Source organism: Symphodus melops (genome assembly GCF_947650265.1).
Source record: "Symphodus melops genome assembly, chromosome: 2".
NCBI lineage: Eukaryota > Metazoa > Chordata > Actinopteri > Labriformes > Labridae > Symphodus > Symphodus melops.
The window spans coordinates 26,650,552-26,672,039 of NC_136692.1; the positions used below are offsets into that span (position 1 = coordinate 26,650,552).

Sequence of the window (21,488 nt, forward strand, 5' to 3'; positions counted from 1 at the left end):
CTGTAGTTAAATAACCATGCCTCAAATAACCACCCAGTTTGTCAATCTGATCTTTATTCTTTCACTACCATTACCAAGGACTGTTAAAGGCGTGATAACGTACAACCAGATCTCATCTGTTGGCACTGATGGTAAACAGGTTAATAACAAACAAGTGAAAATATTTCCCATTGTGAATGTGACAATACAAAACAAAGCCACACAGGCACAAGTTTCCACTCAAAAGTACATTTAAAATCTGCATAAATTAGACCTAAAGCACAATATTCCAGAGAGGTAATATAAAACTGTACATGACAATACATTTGCAATACATTACAATATTTATTAAAATAAGGCAAAATAGCACCATGAAATTAAAACAAAAATCATCATTCAAAACTAAAACCGCACAGTTGTAACAGGAAATACTGCATTTGTAATGAGAACATTGACAGCACAGAAAGCTTAGACAGACGGTCGATGATATCAAATGGACAACAGCTTGGTGAAACACTGTAAAAGTAAAGGATGTTGTGCTCTCATGTGCAATTCTGATTTTAGTTTGGTATTGATCAAGGTAAATAAACTTGTAATGCATTTTAAGAAACATTTTTCAAATTTTAAACTACTCTATGGTCTATCATGGTGACATGATGCTTGTGACGGCCAACTCTGCTTTGTTTTTTTCAAAAAAAATTCCACTCTTTGTCCTTCTGTTATTTCTTTGACTTTCAAACGGGAACAGATGATGTTGATAGTAAGTCCCTCCCCAACCATCCCAGTCTCCCACCCTCATGACTCTCAAGTTACTGGCATGTCAATACTCTGACATGTTGAGGTGGGGTGAGGAATTGTTCAGTTGTTCTGTCATTAAATCTACGTTTTCCTTAATTCACAGGAAGTTGTTGGAGATCTGGCGTTGGTGGTCAAATAAGTCTTCCACCTCTGCGCTGTATGCATCACCTAATGCAAACAGACAAAGGAAAGAAAATGAATTAGCAACAAAAGCAAACAAATCTGGGAAGGACTGAGATGGCTAGAGGATTTAATACACTGCAAAGTCTTCACACTGTACCTGCATGACATCCAAACATGTAGACTCGTGCTCCATCGTACTTGCAGCGACAACGCATCACATTGTTCTGAAAGTCCGCCTCAGCCATGTCTAAGGAAGGATTGACTTCCACCTGTAACATAAAATAAAATAAAAATCAGCGGTAAGATACTGCAAAATGAGAGCAAAGTCTTCCCCTTTGGCTGCTTGTGGAATGACTCAGCCGGTTTAGGTTTGATCAACAAAGTATACATTTTATCAGTTGTCATTGGATAGAAGATATGGAATTGAGTAGTATGGGGCGGGACAGTTGCCAGACCACTTCTCGAGCCGAGGTGCCCTTGAACAAGGCACCGAACCTCCACCAGCTCAGGCGCTTCCAGTGGGGGCGGTCATCATACTGTGACATCGCTCCATAAATTAATGCATTTTCACAGGTCCTGCTTGTGCATGTGTGATTCAGGCAGTGTGCAGCTGCCACCATCACACATTGCTCACAACAACAACTTGACGTGTTGGACATTTTGCCCCAATTTATTGTGTATTGCAAGGTGTGGGGATACATAACAAGTCACACCATAACAAGCCCTAACCCACTTTTAAAACTCTTTTCTCCTTTATGAGTGAGGTGGTCTAATTTGTCTGTGGAGGTCATAGAGGAATCAGTATTTATATTAGTTTGTTGAGGACCAGTTAATGACTTCTGACAGGAGCTTTAAGGGGACATTGCAACAAGGCTTTACTTATTATGATGTGAAAAACATCTGTGGGACTCTAATGGAAGTTATAGTAACTGGGAAAAGGTCATTTAATGATCTTACAACATCAATAGTGAGTAATCGTCATTTGTACTGCACTATACATTTCTATATCAACTCTTGTGCAGACTACTGGCTGACCCGCTGACCCATTGTAAAATAATTGCACACATTTTGTATAACATTGTATGCACATGACATTGTTATATTGTTGAAAGTAGAAAGAATCTTTTCAAGAGGAAGAAAGTAATACCTCTGCACTTTTTTTCTGATGGATGATAACTAAATGATTTAGTCTAATGTAAAAATTCAATTGACGGTTGCCACTAGGCTGGTTAATGCCTGCTCATGTACAGAGATCACAGTCCTTCAAGCAGGTTTTAATCCACTGTCCCATAGCTATAGTCATAAAACAGCCAAAAATAAACCTTTAAAAAATGAAATTGGAATATTTATGTCCTTAATTAATTAACCACATGGTCAATCAAGCTTTATATATTTAAACTTTTGAATGAGAGCTTGAAGGACCTCTAAGTGTTTTTTGTGGATCCAGTGTCTGATAAAATATTAAGTTGGCACTGTGCAAATAATGGTTTTTTTGTCATTTCTTTATAAAATCCAAGCTTACTAACGTAGCAGCAAGACAAAAAGCAGGGGGGAACTTGTAGCCTGGATATGGTCGATGTAGACAAGTAGCACCACCAGCTCTCCTTTTCAAATGACATGTGTCTATTAGTTTATGGAGTGTATAAATGACATGTTAAAGTTTAAAGGCCTTTGTTGTTTGCCTGAGAAGTAGATTTCTGTCCAAGTCTAGACCAGTAACACAGCATGGAGTATTTTTTAATAAAATACAGGAACTAGTGAGAAAGTGACAACTCACTTTAGACTGTTAGGAAACAGCTGTTTTTTTTTCCACGTGACGAACCAACAAGCCACAGGATTATTGTTCTCTTCCTCTCTATAAGGCTCATAATATATAAATTGGGGGGTTAGCATAGGATGACATCACTTTCCACCGTTATCTCAATGCAGGAATAAAAAAAGGACAAGAGAAGCAAATGACAGTTTTGGGTTTGGCTTTAAGTTGAGGCCTATGATTAGGTCGTAGCCATGGTTGGTTGCCATGGTTTGTTGTTTTCCACCCTGTCTGCCAGCCTGCCCTATATATAAGAAAATGAATTTTCCTGACGCACACTTCAAACAGATAACTTGACCACATATTCACCAAAGCGACACAGTTTCATTTTTTAACGTACAGTATACATTTTGTGGTTCCAATTATATTTACAGGCAACGCTTTTAGATGAAGAATATTCATAAATATTATTCTTTCATAACATTTCAGCCCAAGTTTGGTGTCAAGAAGTTCATGTATTTTTTATGATTGCATGTTGAAAGCAGACAATGATTTCATTATAGTTGTGGTGTAAAATATTATATTAACTTGGTGGTAGCTGATGTCCCCTTAAAAGCTCTTGTAATAATGTGAAACAAAGGGCCCACAGCCTTTTTTACAGAACAATGAAAGGTCGTCATCGTGCTGTAAAAGACTGTGAGGTTGTTCAACTGATTTTTTAAATGACGGAGCAATCAGAAGCAATCACACTGAGGTGGACGTGACTCATCGGCTTAAATGTGTGCTCCTAAAAATGGCTGCCACCCTGTGATTCTTGGTAAAGAGAAACACCCAGCTACTTGAAAGATGAGCGATGCGTGCCCCTCCTCCCTCCCTCCCTGTCTCACTTCTTACACAAATTTATGAGCAACTGAACTACTGTTGAACCACAATCATGGCCACAAAGTGCTGATGGGTTACATTGTCATGGCAACAGTTCATCTCTGCTTTATGACATATATTTGGATTTACTGTATCTCTCAAGACGTGGCTCGTCACATGTGCACAGTCTAACCACTCCTGCATGTAGTTTACATACCGTCTACAAACATACACGTGCACCCCAAAGTGAAACAGCTTCAGCTCATGAAAGTACTCAGACTGCAGACGGCATCATTCGGCTTCAACTGAGCTCTCAGGAAAAAAATAAAACAAATAATACAGAAGGATGACAGATAGGTCACCACAGCAGATGTTTAGAAACCAGCGAGGCATGTGATGTCCAACCGACAAACATAAAACTAGCCTGGTACAAGTGTAATATGCTGACAGACCTTTCCACTGCCAATAAGCCTGTACTTTCAGGAAGGCTAATAGCAGGTCTACTTTCTATATAAAACCAGACTAAATTTGCTTTCCTTAAATACGCACACACCCTTAAAACTACATACATGCTGTACACCTGAAACAGCCAAGAACTATTTACTGAAATTGCAGTCTTTTATCTTGGCTTTTATCTCTTGTGCGCCTTCAGATGTTGAAACACTAACCCATGTGTTTGCTTGGTTTTTTTTTTTTAGGTTTCATTCCTTCACTGAGAGGTTGTGAAAGCTTCTGAAAGTATGCTAGTTCACCTTGCAAAGGGAAATGTGGACCTTTTTTTCTCTTCATTTTCATTGACTAAACACATTGTAATTATCTTGATCGACTGCTTTGCAGACTTTATAACAGAACAATGGAACCGAATAAGTGTTGGACTAAGTGGTAAATTATTGTTAAAGATGTGTATTTGTAAAAAAAAAAAAAAAAAAAGGCTTCTAACCTGGAAGATGTATTCACCAGGGCGAATGTCTGTAATGTCGATCCACTGGCAGTCAATATCGTGGCGGTAGGTGTCCCAGCAGCCAACAGAGATTCCCTGTTGTCCCATGTTGTAGCAGGCATACTGTTTATGGATACCTGGAAGAAGAAGAAAAAGATGGAAGCATTTGAGTGGGAGAATACTACTGTATAATGTGTAAATTTTCTTCGCTGTCACTCTGTGGATTTTAATTTATACTGACAGCCTGAAATTATAACAAAATGATTTAAAAACCAAATCTTTTTTTAGAGCTTTCAAATGAATAGAAAGGATCTCTGCTGCATAAAGATGTCTGTGTTTTGTAAAGCCAAGATCAATTTAGGTTTAACCTCTAATCTTACAGCCCGCCACTAACTTTGAATGCTCATTATGGGATTTGTGCTTTGCACTTTATGTAGTCTCCAGCTTGTCACGATTTTGGCTCTCACTTCCACATCCCCCCCCGCTTAAGAGCAGATTTATGCAAGTCTGATCTGTGATTCCTCTTACCATCAGGGCAGTAGGTGTCCTCCAGACAGAAGCTTGCTTTGTGACCTTCAGCCACCTTGGTCCCATTGAGCGTGAGCAGATCATAGTGGGTGAAAACCTCAATGCTGTGGTAGTGCCTGAGGATTGGACGTGACACTTAAGATTAATGCATCAAGGCAATTTGTGGAAAGTTGACAATGAAACACAGGAAGTACTCAATTCAATGTGTGATGTTCCTTTAACATTCTTCCAAAAATCATCCTTGGAAAAAAACATAAACCTTGATTTTATTGTTTATTTCGATGAGTACAGCTTCGACTTTTCAGAGCAGGTGTAAAATAAACAAGGACATACATTTTAAAAACACAAGTGTGCAGATAGATTTAGGTTTGATGTCACACTTCTCTCATTACAAAAGACATTCCCAGAAGAGACTCTACCAAAAAGCTAAAAGTCAAACCATGTGTTTGCTGGTTGCTGAGGTAGTGATTGGGTTGTGGCTGACAGAGACACCGAGCTGGTCTTCTCGTTTGGGACACAGAACCACAACCGCTGATAAGAAGCCAGACTGTGCAGAGTGCAGTCATGGTTTGTGACTGTAACAACTGGGTCCCAGAGAGAAGGATGTTTGTTGTAAACAATCATTTTGGAGGATAAAAGGTTGTGTTTTTATTACGTTAAATAACAGACTTTTGGTTATTTATAGCCCAGATGTTAAAAGAAAACTTGGATATTCGGCACCCAGTGTCTGTATTGCCAAATGTATTTTCTTCTGCAGGCATTTTGTTTCAAGACAGCTGGTGGCAACTTAATCCTCCAAAATGCTTCTTTTTCTTGTCCAACCTCTAATGATGCCCGCTGCTGTGCCCAGGAGGAGGTCATGCAGCTTTTTTTCCCAGCCAAACCCTGCAGCAACTTAAATCACTACATCTTCTGCATCTGGCTGAAAGCTTTAAATCAGCAGCTGGTGGTTGAAATAAAAACTTGAAAGCTCCTCTTCGTGACACAGCTGCATAGTAAATGTCTTACCTGTGACACTGGTGCCATGTCCAACTTTCTCTGGTGGCACGGGGTCTGAAGTCGGCACGTCCCAGGTTCATGATACGGGAGGAGAAGCGTAGCAGGCGGCGATGTCCGTAGGGCCAGTTCATCCTGGCTGCAGAGGAGGACAGGCAGTTCTCCTCGTTGGCGCAGGTCAGCAGGTGCAGGGGTCGGTCCTCCAGGTAGGCTGTCTCTTGGACAAGCTGTGCGTCCAGCACAAGGTCAGGAGCAGCTAAAAGGCATCACAACTCACAAGTCACAACTCTGGGTAAATTGACGCATCATTGCACAAAAAATACACGTTTGCTAGTTTTGAACTCACTATCTACACACGTGACTCCTGCAGCCTTGCCATCTCCTCCTCTGGGACAGTAGACATTTGTGTTCCTGCGACACTGCTGGATAGACATCTCAGTGCCGGTACAGTGAGCTCCACTAAGAACCACCTCACTAGCATCAGAAGAACCAGGCCAGTACCAGGTTTCCTGCATAGATGCACAGAAACAGAATCATCAACGCCGATTTCTGCAGTTGTGGGAAAAACACTGTCAGGTATGAGCAGGATGTACAATTATCCCAAGGTTGGCTCCTTCAGTTTGCATCTATAAGTGTCTTTGTGCAAGATACTGAATCTTTAAAGTCTCCCAAACGATAGGATGCTAAGAAGCCTCTGTTCTTGTGTATGAATACGTGGATGTTGAAATGCAGAATGAACAGATGGCGGTAGACTTGAAAGGCTTGCTATATGAGGGCAGTCAATACACCGTGAAGAAGATGAAGGCAAACAGTCCCAGCTATTAACGAAGAAACACTTCTTTTTACATGAACTATACACATTATCACATTTTCCACACGTTTTCACATTTCCCAAACTGCACGTTAAATGTTCCAAGCAGCCCACCACCTTCCAACACACACTCGAGCTGCCCTTTCCATGCACACATCTATTTTCAGTTTGTTTGCTCTGTGAATTTCTCCCGATCCCTCTTTGCCTCACTTTCCCTCTTTTATTTTCAGTGTGCTGGAAGTGGACGTTAGAGAAGCCTGTAATTACCTCAGGCCTCGGTAATAACACAGCACAGACACACAAACAGCAGGACGGAGAGAGAGGAAAAAGAAATATAGGAGCACAAAGGACAAAAGCTTGAATCAGAAACGTGAAAGGAAAACCCCTGCATATCCTGTTTGGCTGTTTACCTGATGAGCTCTTGCAGCAAAGCCCAAGCCGAGCTGTCGACAGACCACCATGGCCTCGTTGATGCCCCAGTTCTCACTGCAGACGGAGCCCCAACGTCTCACCCCTCCAACATCCATCAGGACCTCCACACGGCCCTCTGATGGCTCCCTGCCGCCTGCCAGACGAACCTGAGGGTTAAGGAGAGGGTTTTTTTTGTCATTCCTTAAATGCTGCTACGTACTTGTTTTTGTATATATACAGTATGTGCGTATGTTTTTTGTATTATTCTCACTGTTGCCTGCAGGCCAGTGTTGGGCACGTTGCAGCGGACCGCCACATCCTGACTGTGTTTGCAGCTGTAAAGGGGCACTGGTCTGAAGTGGCACTCTGTAACAGACCTCTCTCTGCCTGTACACTGCACGCTGTTCATGTGGATGGGACCAGTACCTAACAAGGATGGAGCACAGTTGAGAGATTTATGTACACATCACAAAACGTAATCTTAGAATATGTCATTTCTTGTTAAAAATATCTCATTGCACTTATAATAAGCCACATTAAATGGATAAGTTCAGGCTCACTCATTTTTTCAAGATATTAAAAATATGACTTCAGCCAAGTGAAATTAGTAAAAATACTTTTCAATGAAGTAGGAACCTACTTGCTACTAAATGATCTAATTTAGTTTTAACATCTCATTTCTGCATTGTGAGATTTTTTACAAACGTTCAGAAGTTCAGGCATAATTTGTTACTTATCAGGTTAATGTGGCTTATAATAAATGTAAGGACATAGTTTAGACCAGTGCTTCTCAACAGGTTGGTCAGGATCCAAAAGTGGGTCGCAGAGCCATTTCCAGTGGGTCATGAATTTGTTTGTGGAAAATTAATAGCCAAATAATAAATGAAGTGCTTTTTGTTCTGCTCCATAAAGGTCCACACTATACAACTTGTCATGAAACAAATGTCATTGGTTGAAAAACATCAGAAATTTGGGTCACAATTTGTAAATAACAAGTTGGTGATGGGTTGAAAAACCAGCTGAGAATGACTGGTTTGTGCGCACACACACATGCGCACGTACATTTAAGACTCTGAAACCTGATGGCTTTGCAACCACAGATGTCACCAGAGTTGGATTAAAAACCCAGACAGGATCCGGACCTCTGATGTGGCTCTGAAACTGAGCTTAGCCAAGGAGCTTTCTGACTAAATTACTGTATACTCAGCAGCATGCTCTATAGACCAAAATAGCTCCCAAAATGCACGAAAAACTTTGAACACATCTATCTTTGTGTAGGTGTGTGAGGACCAAGCTGAAGCACCTTTAAAACCCTGTAATTAGGCCTAAAATAGCTAATGATGTCATCAAGACGACTCAAGCTGCTCTTCACTTAGTCCTCTTACCCAAGAGCCCTCACATTTCTTCTTCTTTGTTACATATTCACACAAGTCTGGTCAAATAACTGGAGCATGGTAAGCCATAAAGCTCCAATTTGACTTTTAACCACGTTCATTATTCAAACATAACAGCCCCAAAGCACCTACTTTAATAGAGCCCTAAAGGAACACTCAAGTGTTTTCCACGCATTACTTAATTAAAGTAGTGAGAGGGAAATGCATGGTATGTGCTCATTTGTGCAGAAAGATAATGGGAGGAAATGAACGTGATTACAGAGTTACTGCAGGACATTCATTTAAAAAAAAACAAAAAAAAACTAAGTGTGTGAAAGTGGGGTCTAATTCCGAAGAACAGTTTTAACACTGTTACTGCTACACAATGCAGTGGCTATATTTGTATTCCCAGAACAAAGGCAATGCCAGAGTTATCACAATCTTGTAATCATGCTAAGTGATAATGGAATGACATCCTGGTTTCAAAGCTGCTCTAAGTTTTCACATACAACAGGTTTATTTTGACAACTCCACATGCCATTGTTTGGGTCACTGGAACCTCCGAGCAGAGTTTGAACTTTTGTAAATGGTCATGGGTAGATTGCTTGACAATCAACTTTCTTTGATAGAAGTAGAAGTCAGGCTGTAAACATTTTCTCTGAGTTTATTTGTCCACTCGGACTCATGGTTCTTAGAGTGCTGCATTTAGCAACACACATTTATGCTGAGAAGTGTTTAGTCTAAAGGAAAAAAGTGTGGAATTGATCATGCTCATAGTGCAGGGTAAACTTGGGCAATGGCACAAAAGTGTTTATCAGAGCTTTTTTTTTTTTTTTTTTAACTGTTTATGTTTTTATGAAAAAGAGCACCTTCCCACAATAGAGCAACCTTCTCCCACTGTAACCTCACCAGTCATGGTGAGTAAAGCTATGCATCACCAGAAAATAAAATTCAAAGTACAGTTTGGCTTTAAGTAAAGTACACTATGTGTGTGGCTCTGGGTCTGCCTCTGATCTTACCCTGTCCCAGTTGGGCCTTGTTCAAGGCCTCTTTGGCGGTCCCAAAGCCAAGCTCTCTGCAGACCACGCTAGCAGCGGGCATGTCCCACAGGTGGTCACACACAGTGCCCCACTTCCCCTCCTTTAGCACCTCGACGCGGCCTTCCCCGAGCCGTGGGCCCGCCTTCAGACGCACTACAGGCTGAAAGAAAAGAAGAATAATGTAGATTAGAAATAGGATTTGATCAATAAACATTTTTATTATAATTTTGTTTTCACCTCTATTGATACTTTTTGAGATAAAAACCAGCATGTAAAGGAAATTCTGTTCATGCTCACACTGGGTTAGTGAACGTGATATCTTTATTTCAATACAGTTTGTCACGATGGTTGAAACCACAGCTTTTTAGCCTATCTTAAAACTTCTAGTCTTGACCTGTCTGAAGTTACAAAATATGATTTAATACAAACTGTTTTTACCTTGCCTTTTTTTTTACACTTTAGGTTCCACAAACAAATGATGTATTTCTGCTAATTGAGCAGAATAGAGCTAGAGTTGCTGGAAGTTACTAAAATAAAACAGAGCCAAGCTAAGTAAGGGTTTCTAAATGTCAAGCTAACCAATTGCTGGTTGAAGCCTTATAATTAACGCAAAGATTTAAGACTGGCCTCAGTGTTGTATAACTCTGAAAAAGAAGGAGAATAGGCATTTACCAACATGTAGAACAATTCAAAAGAATTCATAGGACTAACATAGCAATACACTTGTTCTAACGTTAGATATTTCCCGCTAAATAAATTTGCCTGAAGTGATTTGTGTGCTCCAGTATTTTCTTTAATTCCTGTCTGATAGGAGAAGTCCATACAATCATTTGAAGGCCTAAAGTCCTTCTCTAACAGCACTTACCTCCATTTGTGGAGTGGCTGAAACCCAAGAGTAAACATGAAGAGCAAGTATTTTATATCCCAGTTTAGGACTGACTGTGGGATGTTTCCAATATATTTTTTCTTTTGTACTAGAGGCTTCTTGCTCTTTTTAACTGCAATAATATTAAATCAATTTCAAGTTGGCACATAAAAATATAATTATTAAAATGTATCTTTTTGTCAGGACAGTTTGGCAGCTTGGAAATAAGCTAGCATCTAATCTACCAGTCTATCTTAGTTTAGCTACAGGAGGAAGGTTAACAAAATCAAGGCAGTGGTGCCTCAATATTTTTTCATGGATAATTTTTGGGAAGTGTTAAAAAAGAAATAAAAGAATAAATAATAAATAAGAATAACATTATTTGTGCATCATCACATTTTGCCTCTTCTCACAGCCGCCCTGCTACTACACTACATTACCTGCTAGCTGTAGCTTAGACTGTTATGCTAGCACTGACATGAGATGGGTATAGGATTGTTCTTGCACTCTATGCAAGGAAAGGACCAAAGAATTCTCTATAATCAGATGTTTATTAGTTTTACAAAGTATTTGATATTCTTTCTTTTTGAACTTTATTCTTTGATGCTTTTGTGTGCTTTTCTTACTCTTTTAACTACAAAAAAGTTAAATTCATGGACTTTCAGTAAAGCAATAATTAAACTTTTTGATAGGACGTTTTTTTAAATTAATTAGTATTTGTTTGTTTTTAGCTTAGCTTAACATATGCCAGAGGAAGCTGAGACAGCCTGTCTGAAGGTAACAAAAACCAGTAACTGGTGCCAAAAATTAATTTAAAAAAAAGCATGATAGCTACAAGGAAAAAGATGTCAAAACAATCTTGATACTTAGCAAATAACCTGCTATCTGTAGCTTTAACTGTGAAGATAACACAGATTTAAGAGAGGATCTTCTGATATAATGTGACACACAGAAAAGAGTAAAGGAGTTTTTAAATACAATACAATAATATGATTTATATCATTCTTCACACTCACTGGCACAGCAGGGGGTGCAGATGCTCTGCCATAGCGTGCAAACTGTGATCCAGGGACACAGCGCACCACAGCGTGCATGCCACCTCTGCATGGGACATCACTCCTGGGCAACGAAAGCTGTGCCTGACACTGCGACAGAGAGGACTCCGCGCCCTGACACTGCACCTTTTCCACCCAGTAAGCCTTCTTACTGATCTGTGTCCTCAGTCTGGGCAGAAAGAAGTGGAGAAGCATGAGTAATACAGTTGTGATTTACCAAATGCATTTTCAAATAACCCATGTTTTAAAGTTAATCTCCTCAAAAAGCAGAGTTTGATTTTACCTGGAGGATGGATCAGCCAACTTCGAGTCCCACAGTTTCCTGAAACAGAGAGAGCATGACTGTTTGGTGTCCAAACTGCATCTTTACATTCAGTAGACTAAACAAACAGTATTCCTATACACTCGCACAGTCTGCTCCTGTGCTCTCAAGTTCCCTTTTCCTCCTTAATCATCCTTTTTTTTCTCTTCCCTACTCTTTTCTGTCAATCTAACCTATAAACAAACCGAGAAACAAATGCTGGTAAGGGTGTGTGTGCTTTTGGATAAACATACAGTAACTCTGCAATAAGCAACAGAGGGGTGTTTACAACAAGGGATAAAAAAAACAAAAACACATTCTCAAATCACTACCCTCTTGTCATGACTTTTTTCAGTCCTTTCATTTGTGCATTCACAGCCTCACAGGTATTTCTGTTTCAGTGTTTGTCTATATGTCTACAGTGGATGTCTGGTTTGGGACATCAATGTGGAAAGACCCAGAAATATGAATAAACCACCATACATTAATCCGTGCAAGGAGCCCTATTGAGGTCTGCCAACTACAACAGGGTTTTATAAACTGTGTCGAGTTACAAGGATATTACCTTAAACTACACAGTAGTGTCAAATACTGGAGCGAAACAGTGAGTGCATACACAAAGTGAGGCCCCCTGCCCATGGACACAAATACACACACCACATGTTCAAGAAAAAAAAAGAAGAGAGGATTCAATAAAAAGAATGATTCAAAAACCAGGCAGAGTCTGGGAAGTGTCTCTCTCTCTGACACACACACACACACACACACGCATGCACATTAGAGCTGACCGCCTGCAACGTGCAGTGTGACCACAGACAGGTGCAGCGAGACTGACGCCCTTCATGAACATGCCTGCATTAAATGAGTCAAGACACCAAGTATAGACAGGAGGAGAGCTTTCTGTGTACTCAGATTCATGATGCAATTAAATATTTGAGAAAACTAAATCTGGACATGTTTCCTCTCCAGGAGAACCCCAGTATCCTGCTGTTCCATTATGATGCACAGTCACATTAAATGCGTTAAATGAGAGATGTGTTGGGAGCTGGAGGGGCTCGTAAGGAAACCCACAATAGGAACTATGAGCCAGAAAAACCACTGTATGGAACATGTGAACTGCAATTCATCAGTCATACGGCCAGACAGCAAAAGGATTTCTTTCACAGAGAAGGGAATTTTCCACACTCAGATAAGCTCACTCTTGAACTTGAATTTCCCTCGGGATCAATAAAGTATCTATCTATCTATCTATCTATCTATCTATCTATCTATCTATCTATCTATCTATCTATCTATCTATCTATCTATCTATCTATCTATCTATCTATCTATCTATCTATCTATCTATCTATCTATCTATCTATCTATCTATCTATCTCTGTTTCATATCATTACTTTGTCACGTTTGTTGCAATTCGGCAGTTGAGGGTGTAATTTAGGCCGCCAATCTGGTCAAGACTAAAGTCTCCCTCTGAAAATCAATTTACTTATTTTCCTATCCTGCAACCACAGAATCATGTTCACCATTTGCACAAAACTCCTGAAAATGTTCTGATATTTTCAGGTTGAGCTGTTTGTGTGAGCGCAAACAGACGAATGTTTCACCGAGGAAGAATCCTGCCAACACGATCCTCTCCGCTCGTTTTTAGCCTACTGGTAACATGTCAAATTACACATAGCATTGATATAAAGGCCAAGGTTGTTATCATTGTGTTGGCCTATGTTTCTTAGTCCACCATTTCTGCTTGGTTCGATGATTTCCTTTTTTTCTGTCCTGTCTTCCTTCTGCTGTTTCAGTTTGCCTTCTTGTTTTTATTCCTTCATCTCCTCTTCATTTTTTCCATTTATGTAAGCTTATTTTTTTCATCATTCCATTTTCTCCAGGTTTGTTTTCCTTATACTCTGTTTTTGTCTGATCTGTTTCTTCTTCTTCCTCCCTTCCTTCTATTCCATTGTTTTTGCTCGTCTAAAAGCGGGACCTTTTCTTAAACTGGTATCTTGTTTGAGTCTGTATGTTATGTGTCTGAACAGTGTGAAAGATATTCCGTAACTCAGTGTTAAGTTGTAATTAGAGAGATAGGGAGTTTGTGGCGAAGTAGAAGAGGAGGGGAGAAGGGGGGGCCGGGGTGCTACCCGTATAATTGCCTGCTGTGCTTGGCAGTGTCTGCTGTGCGGTCGAGCAGTAGCATGTTGGTTCACACACACCAGACATGGAAATATGCACGTACATAGCCACTTTCCCTGCCTTGCCTCCATAAAATACAATGCTCTTTAAATCCCCAGCATCGTCACCGAATTCTGAGAAAAGTCATGTAAGAGGAAGTCTCAGTGGACTGGGCAACTTTTATGAGCGTCGCTTAACTTCACAGGAAGAAGAAAAGCGTTTTCTTCTGATTCACTGATACTTGTCTCAGTTGTCCTGCTGCGATGGGCACACAAGTTAGAGCGGAGTTACGGCTCGTTCAGTCTTTTAAGGGGAATTAAAGGAAATAAAACCACAGCATCAGGCCTGAGGCACGACTAACAGGTTATGACTGCAGCTGTGCAACACTTTTCTAACCAGGAGAAGACAGTCTTCATTTTCAGGATCATCAGCTCAGTGGCAGATTATGTATGCAATTCTGACCACACAATATTAGCCATGGTGGAGAAAGAAGCTGACAGTAAGATAACCTGTTATTATAGTGCATGAATGCAATGCTGCCTGACTGAAACAATCGCACTACAGAGACATTATGTTACCACACTGACTGCACGACAACCTGTAGACGAAAACTTAAAGGGGTCATAATGATGTACTTTCCATGAAATGTGGGTTTTAGTATAATTGTCCAAAAAGCATTAAAATACTTTAAAAAGGCTGTGAGTGAGGAGGGGAAAAAGAGCAGGGGGTTAAAGTAAATTGGACTGAAAGACTGAAGAAGTTATAACCTCAAAGAGAGTGTTGATGTGATGAAACAACAGAGCTGGAAAATAGCTTATACACTTTCCTTTTGTAAGAACACTATTTAAACATCTGTAAAAATGCGCTGAGCAACTTAACAGGCTGAAACAAAGGCAGTCACACAGGGAAAAAAACAACCACATGGCCACGCAGAAAAGTGCTGACACATAAGGGTGCTGTAGGTCATTCAGTTGAGAAAACATTTTTGATTAGAGGATCTCACTGACCATAATTGCAACTGTTGTAGTGGATGAAAACTCTGAAGAAGAGAACTGACCATTGCCAACACAGTGTACCAACAAAGATTTGACTATTATAAAACAAGAGCTGCTGTGCATACTATACCGAGTTTCAAGCAACATGAGATTATTAACACAAGTACATTCCTACTGACATTTCAATGTTTCTAAAGAATACAGGTCAGCTGTTTGTCAACTTTCCATCTAATCATTATGTACAAGTGAGGCAGGCGAGAGTAAGTATTCCATTTAAATGTTTTTGTCAGAAACAAATTATTGGATAAATCGAAACTGTGACCTGAATTACATGTTAGAAAAGACATTATGTAATCCTGAAGTTTCACAGTTTAGTCAGATGAGGACATTATGCCCTAATGACCCAATTTCAAGGCAAACCATCCAATGGAGGCATTTAACTCAAAAGACCATTGATCACGAACGTCATCAGGATTCAACCTCTGAGTATCCTGAAGGCCCGTATGTAAACCGAGGCAGACAGAGGTTGAGCTGTGAAGGAGTTTCATTAAAAAAAATACAAATGCCAAACTCATGATGGATTTAAAGGAAATGTTCAGGGCTTCTTGTTTCTAAATAATTCATGTAAGTGCCAGATTTTGAGCATATTTATCTTGAAGAATCCGAGATAATCCATTGTAAAAGCGAAAACGTTCTGATGATGATCTGATGATGGCATGTAATAATCAGGAGATCACTAGCTTTAATTCAAAGATTCTGCATTCTCAGTGTTTTGGTTGTTTTTAATTCATCATCCCCTGGTAACCCCCCAAAAGGTTGGCGTGGCTAAATCTTAGTCAGGTGATAGCTGATAGCTTTTGGGATTCAGCCACCAATGTGTCTATGTTTGTACCATATGCCATGAAAATCAATTAAGTAGCTGTTGGGAAGTTTCAATTAACAAAATCCACTTTGGTGTTAGAGAAAAATTAAATCAGTAACCAGGTGTGGTTCATCCTCTTCGTAACATCGTCTTTGTTCTAAAGTGTTGAGTATATGCATCAAATGTTTTTTAGTTTTTTTAGTAAGAACCCAATGGGAATGACTGACCAACAGAGCAGAGAAACACTGTGACCTGGAGCTCTACCAGTCTGTCCAAACACAGCTTCTGTCATTAAGCAGAGAAGATATGTCTCAGTTTCAACCTCAGGGAATATTTCTCAAATGTACGGTACACCAGAAATATCTTCAAAATATGCGACACATGTGGTACAAGATGCCAAAGATCCACCTCGCTGACTCTCTGGGAGAAAAATGTTCCTCTTCCCTTCGCTGTTTACTTCGGACAAAGTTGGCTAGTCCATTAATCTCCCACGTAGCTGGGTGGAGGTTGACAAAAAACAAACAACATTCTCTGGCCCGTTCCAACCTTTACACAAATGACTGGTTTGGTTCTTAGCATCAAAACATGATGTTTCTTCAAACAACATGAGGGGTTTTCAGTATTCTTGTCCACATTAGCATTAGAGTTAAAACATTTACATGATTGAAAACCAATCCAATTTTTGAGAGGGGCTTTGCTTCTTTTACTTTTGTTACTATCCATGTGTGATGTGACTTTTTCACATCATTGCTTCGAAAGTTGCTCTGAACTGGCCATTAAGAAGTCTTATTGCTAGACTGTGGCCGCCAAGGTGGTAAACAGGGCAAATGAGGAGATGCAGCCTGGAGAGGAGCTGAGCAGAGCAGAACACAAGGGGTAATTATTGGCACCATTCAGGACAGATGGTGGAGGGCAGGCCAGTGGTCAGTACAGTCGTCCTGTTAGCCGAGCCATAAAAAGATCTCTGTGGGCAGACGACACACACAGAGGGTTGTGTTCCTGTCTGAACAAGCGCGTGTGTTTATTTTTGTGCGCATATGGACCGTAAGGTCTCGTATGAAACTTTACCATGAGGGTGGAGGTGGGGAGGCATTAGCATTTGTCTGTTGGTTCGGGATTGTTTGTTTTTTTTGGTGTGTATAACGGCGTTGAAGGTTTGTGTGGGTGCTTCAGTTAATATTTGTGAATAATGAGATGGATTTATCAAGACAACATCAGCACAGCAGCTTGACAGTAAAAGTCTGTGAGGGACTAAAAAAGATAACAGAAAGATGTGGTCTTGTCTACTTTGCTACAAAGCTTTTTTTTTTTTACTACCTTTACAACTAACTTACTCGTCTTTGGGGTTTTTATGAAAATATTGTAAACTACATTTTCATCAAGGACTTTATACTTGATCATTAACATTTGTTTTTGTTTCTGTCTAGCTTGAAAACATGCTGCTCGTAAGAGATTTAAAAATACAAAATCTATATTTGTCATTTGTCTCATTAAACAATTATTTCACTTCTGATTTTGGAAGCAACAAAGCAGCAACCAGTCATTGAGAAATGAAGCCAGTTCCTCAAGTGTCCACATGAGGTTGGATCCAAGAAAACAAGGAATCCCTTTAAGAGCCCATATTACATACACGTCTTTACAGCAGAAATAAACATGTTTCCAGTTTGAAGTTAAAACAGTTAAAACAAATAATTTTCATCTGTATAGAATTACCGTACAACCCATCCATTATGATTATACTAAGGCTAAGAGTTATGCATACACTTGTATAAAAAGGGACATGGCTGATTAGACTTCCAGGTGAAGCCAGGAGACTACGTTAGTCCTGACACTGTTGGCTTTGTTTGTTTGGTTGCTATCGTTTGGAGTATGCTCGTTATTTGGCAGGTTAGTCAACAGTGTTTCAGCAACTGTGATAACTTCTCCTCTTTGCCTGAATCGAAAGTTAGTTAGGAGTAGGCACTGCCAAAATGGTGATCGCCATGACTGGGCTTCATCATGAGTCTTCAGAAACCAAAAGGTGTCATCACTGACACAACGTCCATGTTCTATACAGTCTATGATGGAGATTTACCGAGAGATCAAAAGGACAAAGTCCTCAGACTTTCAGACATCGCCCTCTACATTAGAAAGTGCTGCTGCACACAGTTTTTACTGGGGTGTTTCTTAATCATAGGATTTGAAACCATGTAATAGAGGTTTCATGAAAAGACACACACCATGATGAAGATGATGATGATAATCTCGTAGTCTGGATCTGACATTAATAACACACTCGGAGACTATTTTAAAGGTCTCCGCTGAGGCCCACTCAGCCAGAGGGACAGACAGGTCTGGCGGCGAGTCGGGCTCGGCTAATGCCACAGTGGACAAGCCAGGCCAAGTGTGGGTTTAGTAATGACAGCAGTTGTGGTTAACCTCTACTACAGGGGGGATGGAACAACTATCCAGGCATGGGGCTGTCCAATCCATGAAGGGATATGTAGTCTACCACACTTTTCCATCCTTTTCATAACCACACACACACACACACACACACACACACACACACTCAAACCTTTTCTGTCTACGTCCTCCTCATTTACTCTGCCGTGTCCACTCTCACATACCCACCTGTAGGCGTTTTGGTCAAACGCTTCTGCAGCAGGGAATCCTAACATGCCACAGACAACACGGCTGCTGCTGAGGTCCCATCCCTGGCTACACACATGACGCCACTTCCCAGCATGCTTCACTTCAAGAACTCCTTCTGTCACCATCCTGCCGTTATTGCTGGACAGCACTGGCCGGAGACGAGCCTCCTCTAAGTGAAGCCTCTCAGACCCCTGTCCACAAGAAGACAAAAAAGCTGATTAATAAGAGTTATATGAATTTATCCCCAAAATAATCAAAAGCTTTTATTTCAACTTGTTTCTGGCCCACAGGATAGACGCAGCCTCTTTCACTTTTTGAAGCCTCTTATCTAAACATACATCAACCAAGCGTGCATGCACAACGAAACAGGATTCACTTGAGACAATAAACATGAATTTGTTTGACTTTATTTCTGCAGAGATTGCAGAGAGAGAAGATGAACGTGATAAGATGACACGCTTGTTCTTTAATCATCACACTCTCTAATCATACCGTGTACTGTCGGCAACAGGAAGGAAACTAAGGGTTTGTTTCATGTGTCGGGAGCGGTGTCAGGACAATTTAAAATGATTAAGAAACTCAAACTCTGGATGTTGATGAGAAAAAAAAAACACAAGTGGTGAATGTCTTGGGATTTCCTTTGATCTTTTCATTTAAAGACTTTGGCTGTAGATTTTCATGGTTGGGATGTCTTCTAAACCCAAAGCCTATATACTGCTGGATCGTGTTTAAGGTTTGTCTCAAATTAGAGACGTTCTCTGGCCTGTGGCTCCACAAAGGGTTTTTATTTATGGGAATTTGAATCAAGCTGGAGTGAACCTTCTTAAGAAGCTCTGTGTGTGTCTTTGTGTGTGTTTTTATTTCATTACCTGTGTGTAATGTGCATCAGTCTCCAGTCCCATGTCTGGGTAAACAGGCTCTGGCTCAACATGGTTCCCACTGAGCTGCTGATGTCTGTCACTTCTCCGGGTTTGGGACTGCCTGTCTACCTCTGCCTCCCGTCTCACTGTCTGGGGACTGGGCCTCGCCGACTCCTGCCTCTGCCTGTAGGCTGCGTTCGCCAGATGTGAAGGTAGCTGGTGCCCTTGTGGTAGAGCTGAGCTAGATTGCAAGGTTGGTCTGGAGCCACCGCGGTTTCTTCGCAAGATCTGAATCTCGTGGCCGTTCTCCTGCGGGGACAAGATGCTGCGACGGGATGAAGTTGGGTAGCGATTGAGTGCGATCTCGTGGCCTCTCGCAGGAGAGGAGGAGATGTAGGCTGGGGCTGAAGGTGGAGCGGGAGGATACACAGACTGTGACCTTGGCTGGTGCCGGGAGGATGAAGAAGCTATCTCTGTGTGGCCGCTTCTCCTTTGTGGACTGCAAAGGACGCCCAGGTCCTCAGAGTGGGTGCAGTCATTGATTCCCCAACCATTGGAGCGACAGTCTGCAATAGAAAGCTCTGTGCCCTTGCAGCGAACATTGTCCAACCAGATCAGACCTAGCAGGAAAGACAGACAAGTCAAGGAATCAAAAGATTTAGTAACTTTGTGTTGTTCACATATAAAACATCACTGGCTGAACATACCTTGTCCCTGGCCAAACTTGGCACTGTGCGCCCAGGTAATGCCTCGTTGGAAGCCCAGCTGTCGGCACAGCACATTGGCCAGATTTAGATCCACCTCGTCATCACACACCGTGCCCCATGCACCATTGTAGTACACCTCCACACGTCCCTCGTTTTCACCTCGCCGGCCCGTGCCTGCTAGACGCACACGCACCTCCTGGGCAGACAGCGGAGGAGGGAAGAGGAAAAGCAGATGGAGCAGTGTGGACAGGGAGCTGAGGCGCAGCATCCTGTCGAAAAAGAAAAACGGAAGAGACAGAATCAGTGAGGTGTCACACAAAGAGAAGATAAACAGTACAGTTCACAGAGAGGATGCACGTAAAGCAGGAGCCCCTAAATATAAACGCACATGTGGCCACAAAAATCCAACAAATCGCATAAAGCCATGAAACTCACATTCCAAACGCTGACTAAACATATCATTAGAAACTCCTCTTCTAACCGTGCCGGGACATTCCACAGTAAGAGGTAAGACTGATAGATGTTATTATCCGTTAAAATAATCAGAGTCACTTATGGGGCTGTTAAAGGCTTCAGAAACATTGTGAAAACGTGGCCGTCAGTCTGAACCAGAGAGAGCACAGAGAGTAATAACCCAAGCTAAAAGTAGCCTCTCCATCCAGCCAACGGAAACTTTGGCTTTCCGCAAACCCTCAAGCTGAGCTGCATGCTTTTAGCCAACAGACACAAAAGCAAATAAACAGAGTCATAAAAATGTTCTCACACATAAATAAAGCAGCGGGTCTGCGAGTGTGAGAGACGTTTTGTTTAATGAGTAATGATTCATTTCTGCTTGGACTGGCCCTTTAAACCGTCTCTTCTAAAGATAAGCTGCGGGAGGAGAACAGGTCTGGAGGATGTGAGGGACACCTTTTTGGAAATTGGTCCATTTAGGTGTCTACGTTCTGCTGTTCATATGCTGACATGCAGTGAAACAAACTAATGTGTAAATAAAAAGCTATAAGTAGGGGTGGATTAAGATTCCCAAAGAAGAGATAAGAGATATGCTCAGCTGGATTAAATCTTGAGTTTTGGAGGAAGATGATGTGAGATAAAAGTGGAAGTGAAGGATGGAGAAGAGTAAAAGAAATGTTGGAGTTGAACTCACCTCTCTGTTGATCTCAGCCTGGAGTCACTGAGAGAAAGAAGGGACAGAGCACTGGAGGAAAAGAAGGCAGTGAGTTTGGTCCTGCTGTCCCTCTGTTCTCCTCTTCTCCCTCCCTCCCTCTTTCTTTTTCTGTCACTCCCTCAGATCTGCTGCCCTCTCCATCCCTCCCATTTTCTTCGTTTATGCAACCTCTTTTTTTCCTCCCTTTTCTTGGGTCGCATTTGTCCTTTCCATCCCCTGTATCAAAAAAGGAAAGAAGACCTCGAAATACACAAAAGAAGAAGT

The 21,488-nt window shown here is 41.1% G+C and overlaps 1 protein-coding gene across 1 annotated transcript; it reads right to left on the reverse strand.

The window, feature by feature from the left end:
• Nucleotides 1–304: 304 nt before the first annotated feature.
• Nucleotides 305–21,282, reverse strand: LOC306818973 (lysyl oxidase homolog 4-like). Its single transcript, XM_079336736.1, has 15 exons — nucleotides 21,204–21,282; nucleotides 20,057–20,325; nucleotides 19,359–19,969; nucleotides 18,469–18,680; nucleotides 11,817–11,855; nucleotides 11,495–11,702; nucleotides 9,593–9,773; nucleotides 7,472–7,626; nucleotides 7,200–7,367; nucleotides 6,325–6,487; nucleotides 5,991–6,234; nucleotides 4,983–5,098; nucleotides 4,455–4,591; nucleotides 1,058–1,169; nucleotides 305–945 (listed from the first exon to the last, which is right to left on the reverse strand). The coding sequence occupies exons 2-15, from the start codon at nucleotides 20,322–20,324 to the stop codon at nucleotides 875–877; spliced, it is 2,685 nt and encodes an 894-aa protein (XP_079192862.1). The 5' UTR covers nucleotide 20,325; nucleotides 21,204–21,282; the 3' UTR covers nucleotides 305–874.
• Between the last annotated feature and the right edge of the window lie 206 nt (nucleotides 21,283–21,488).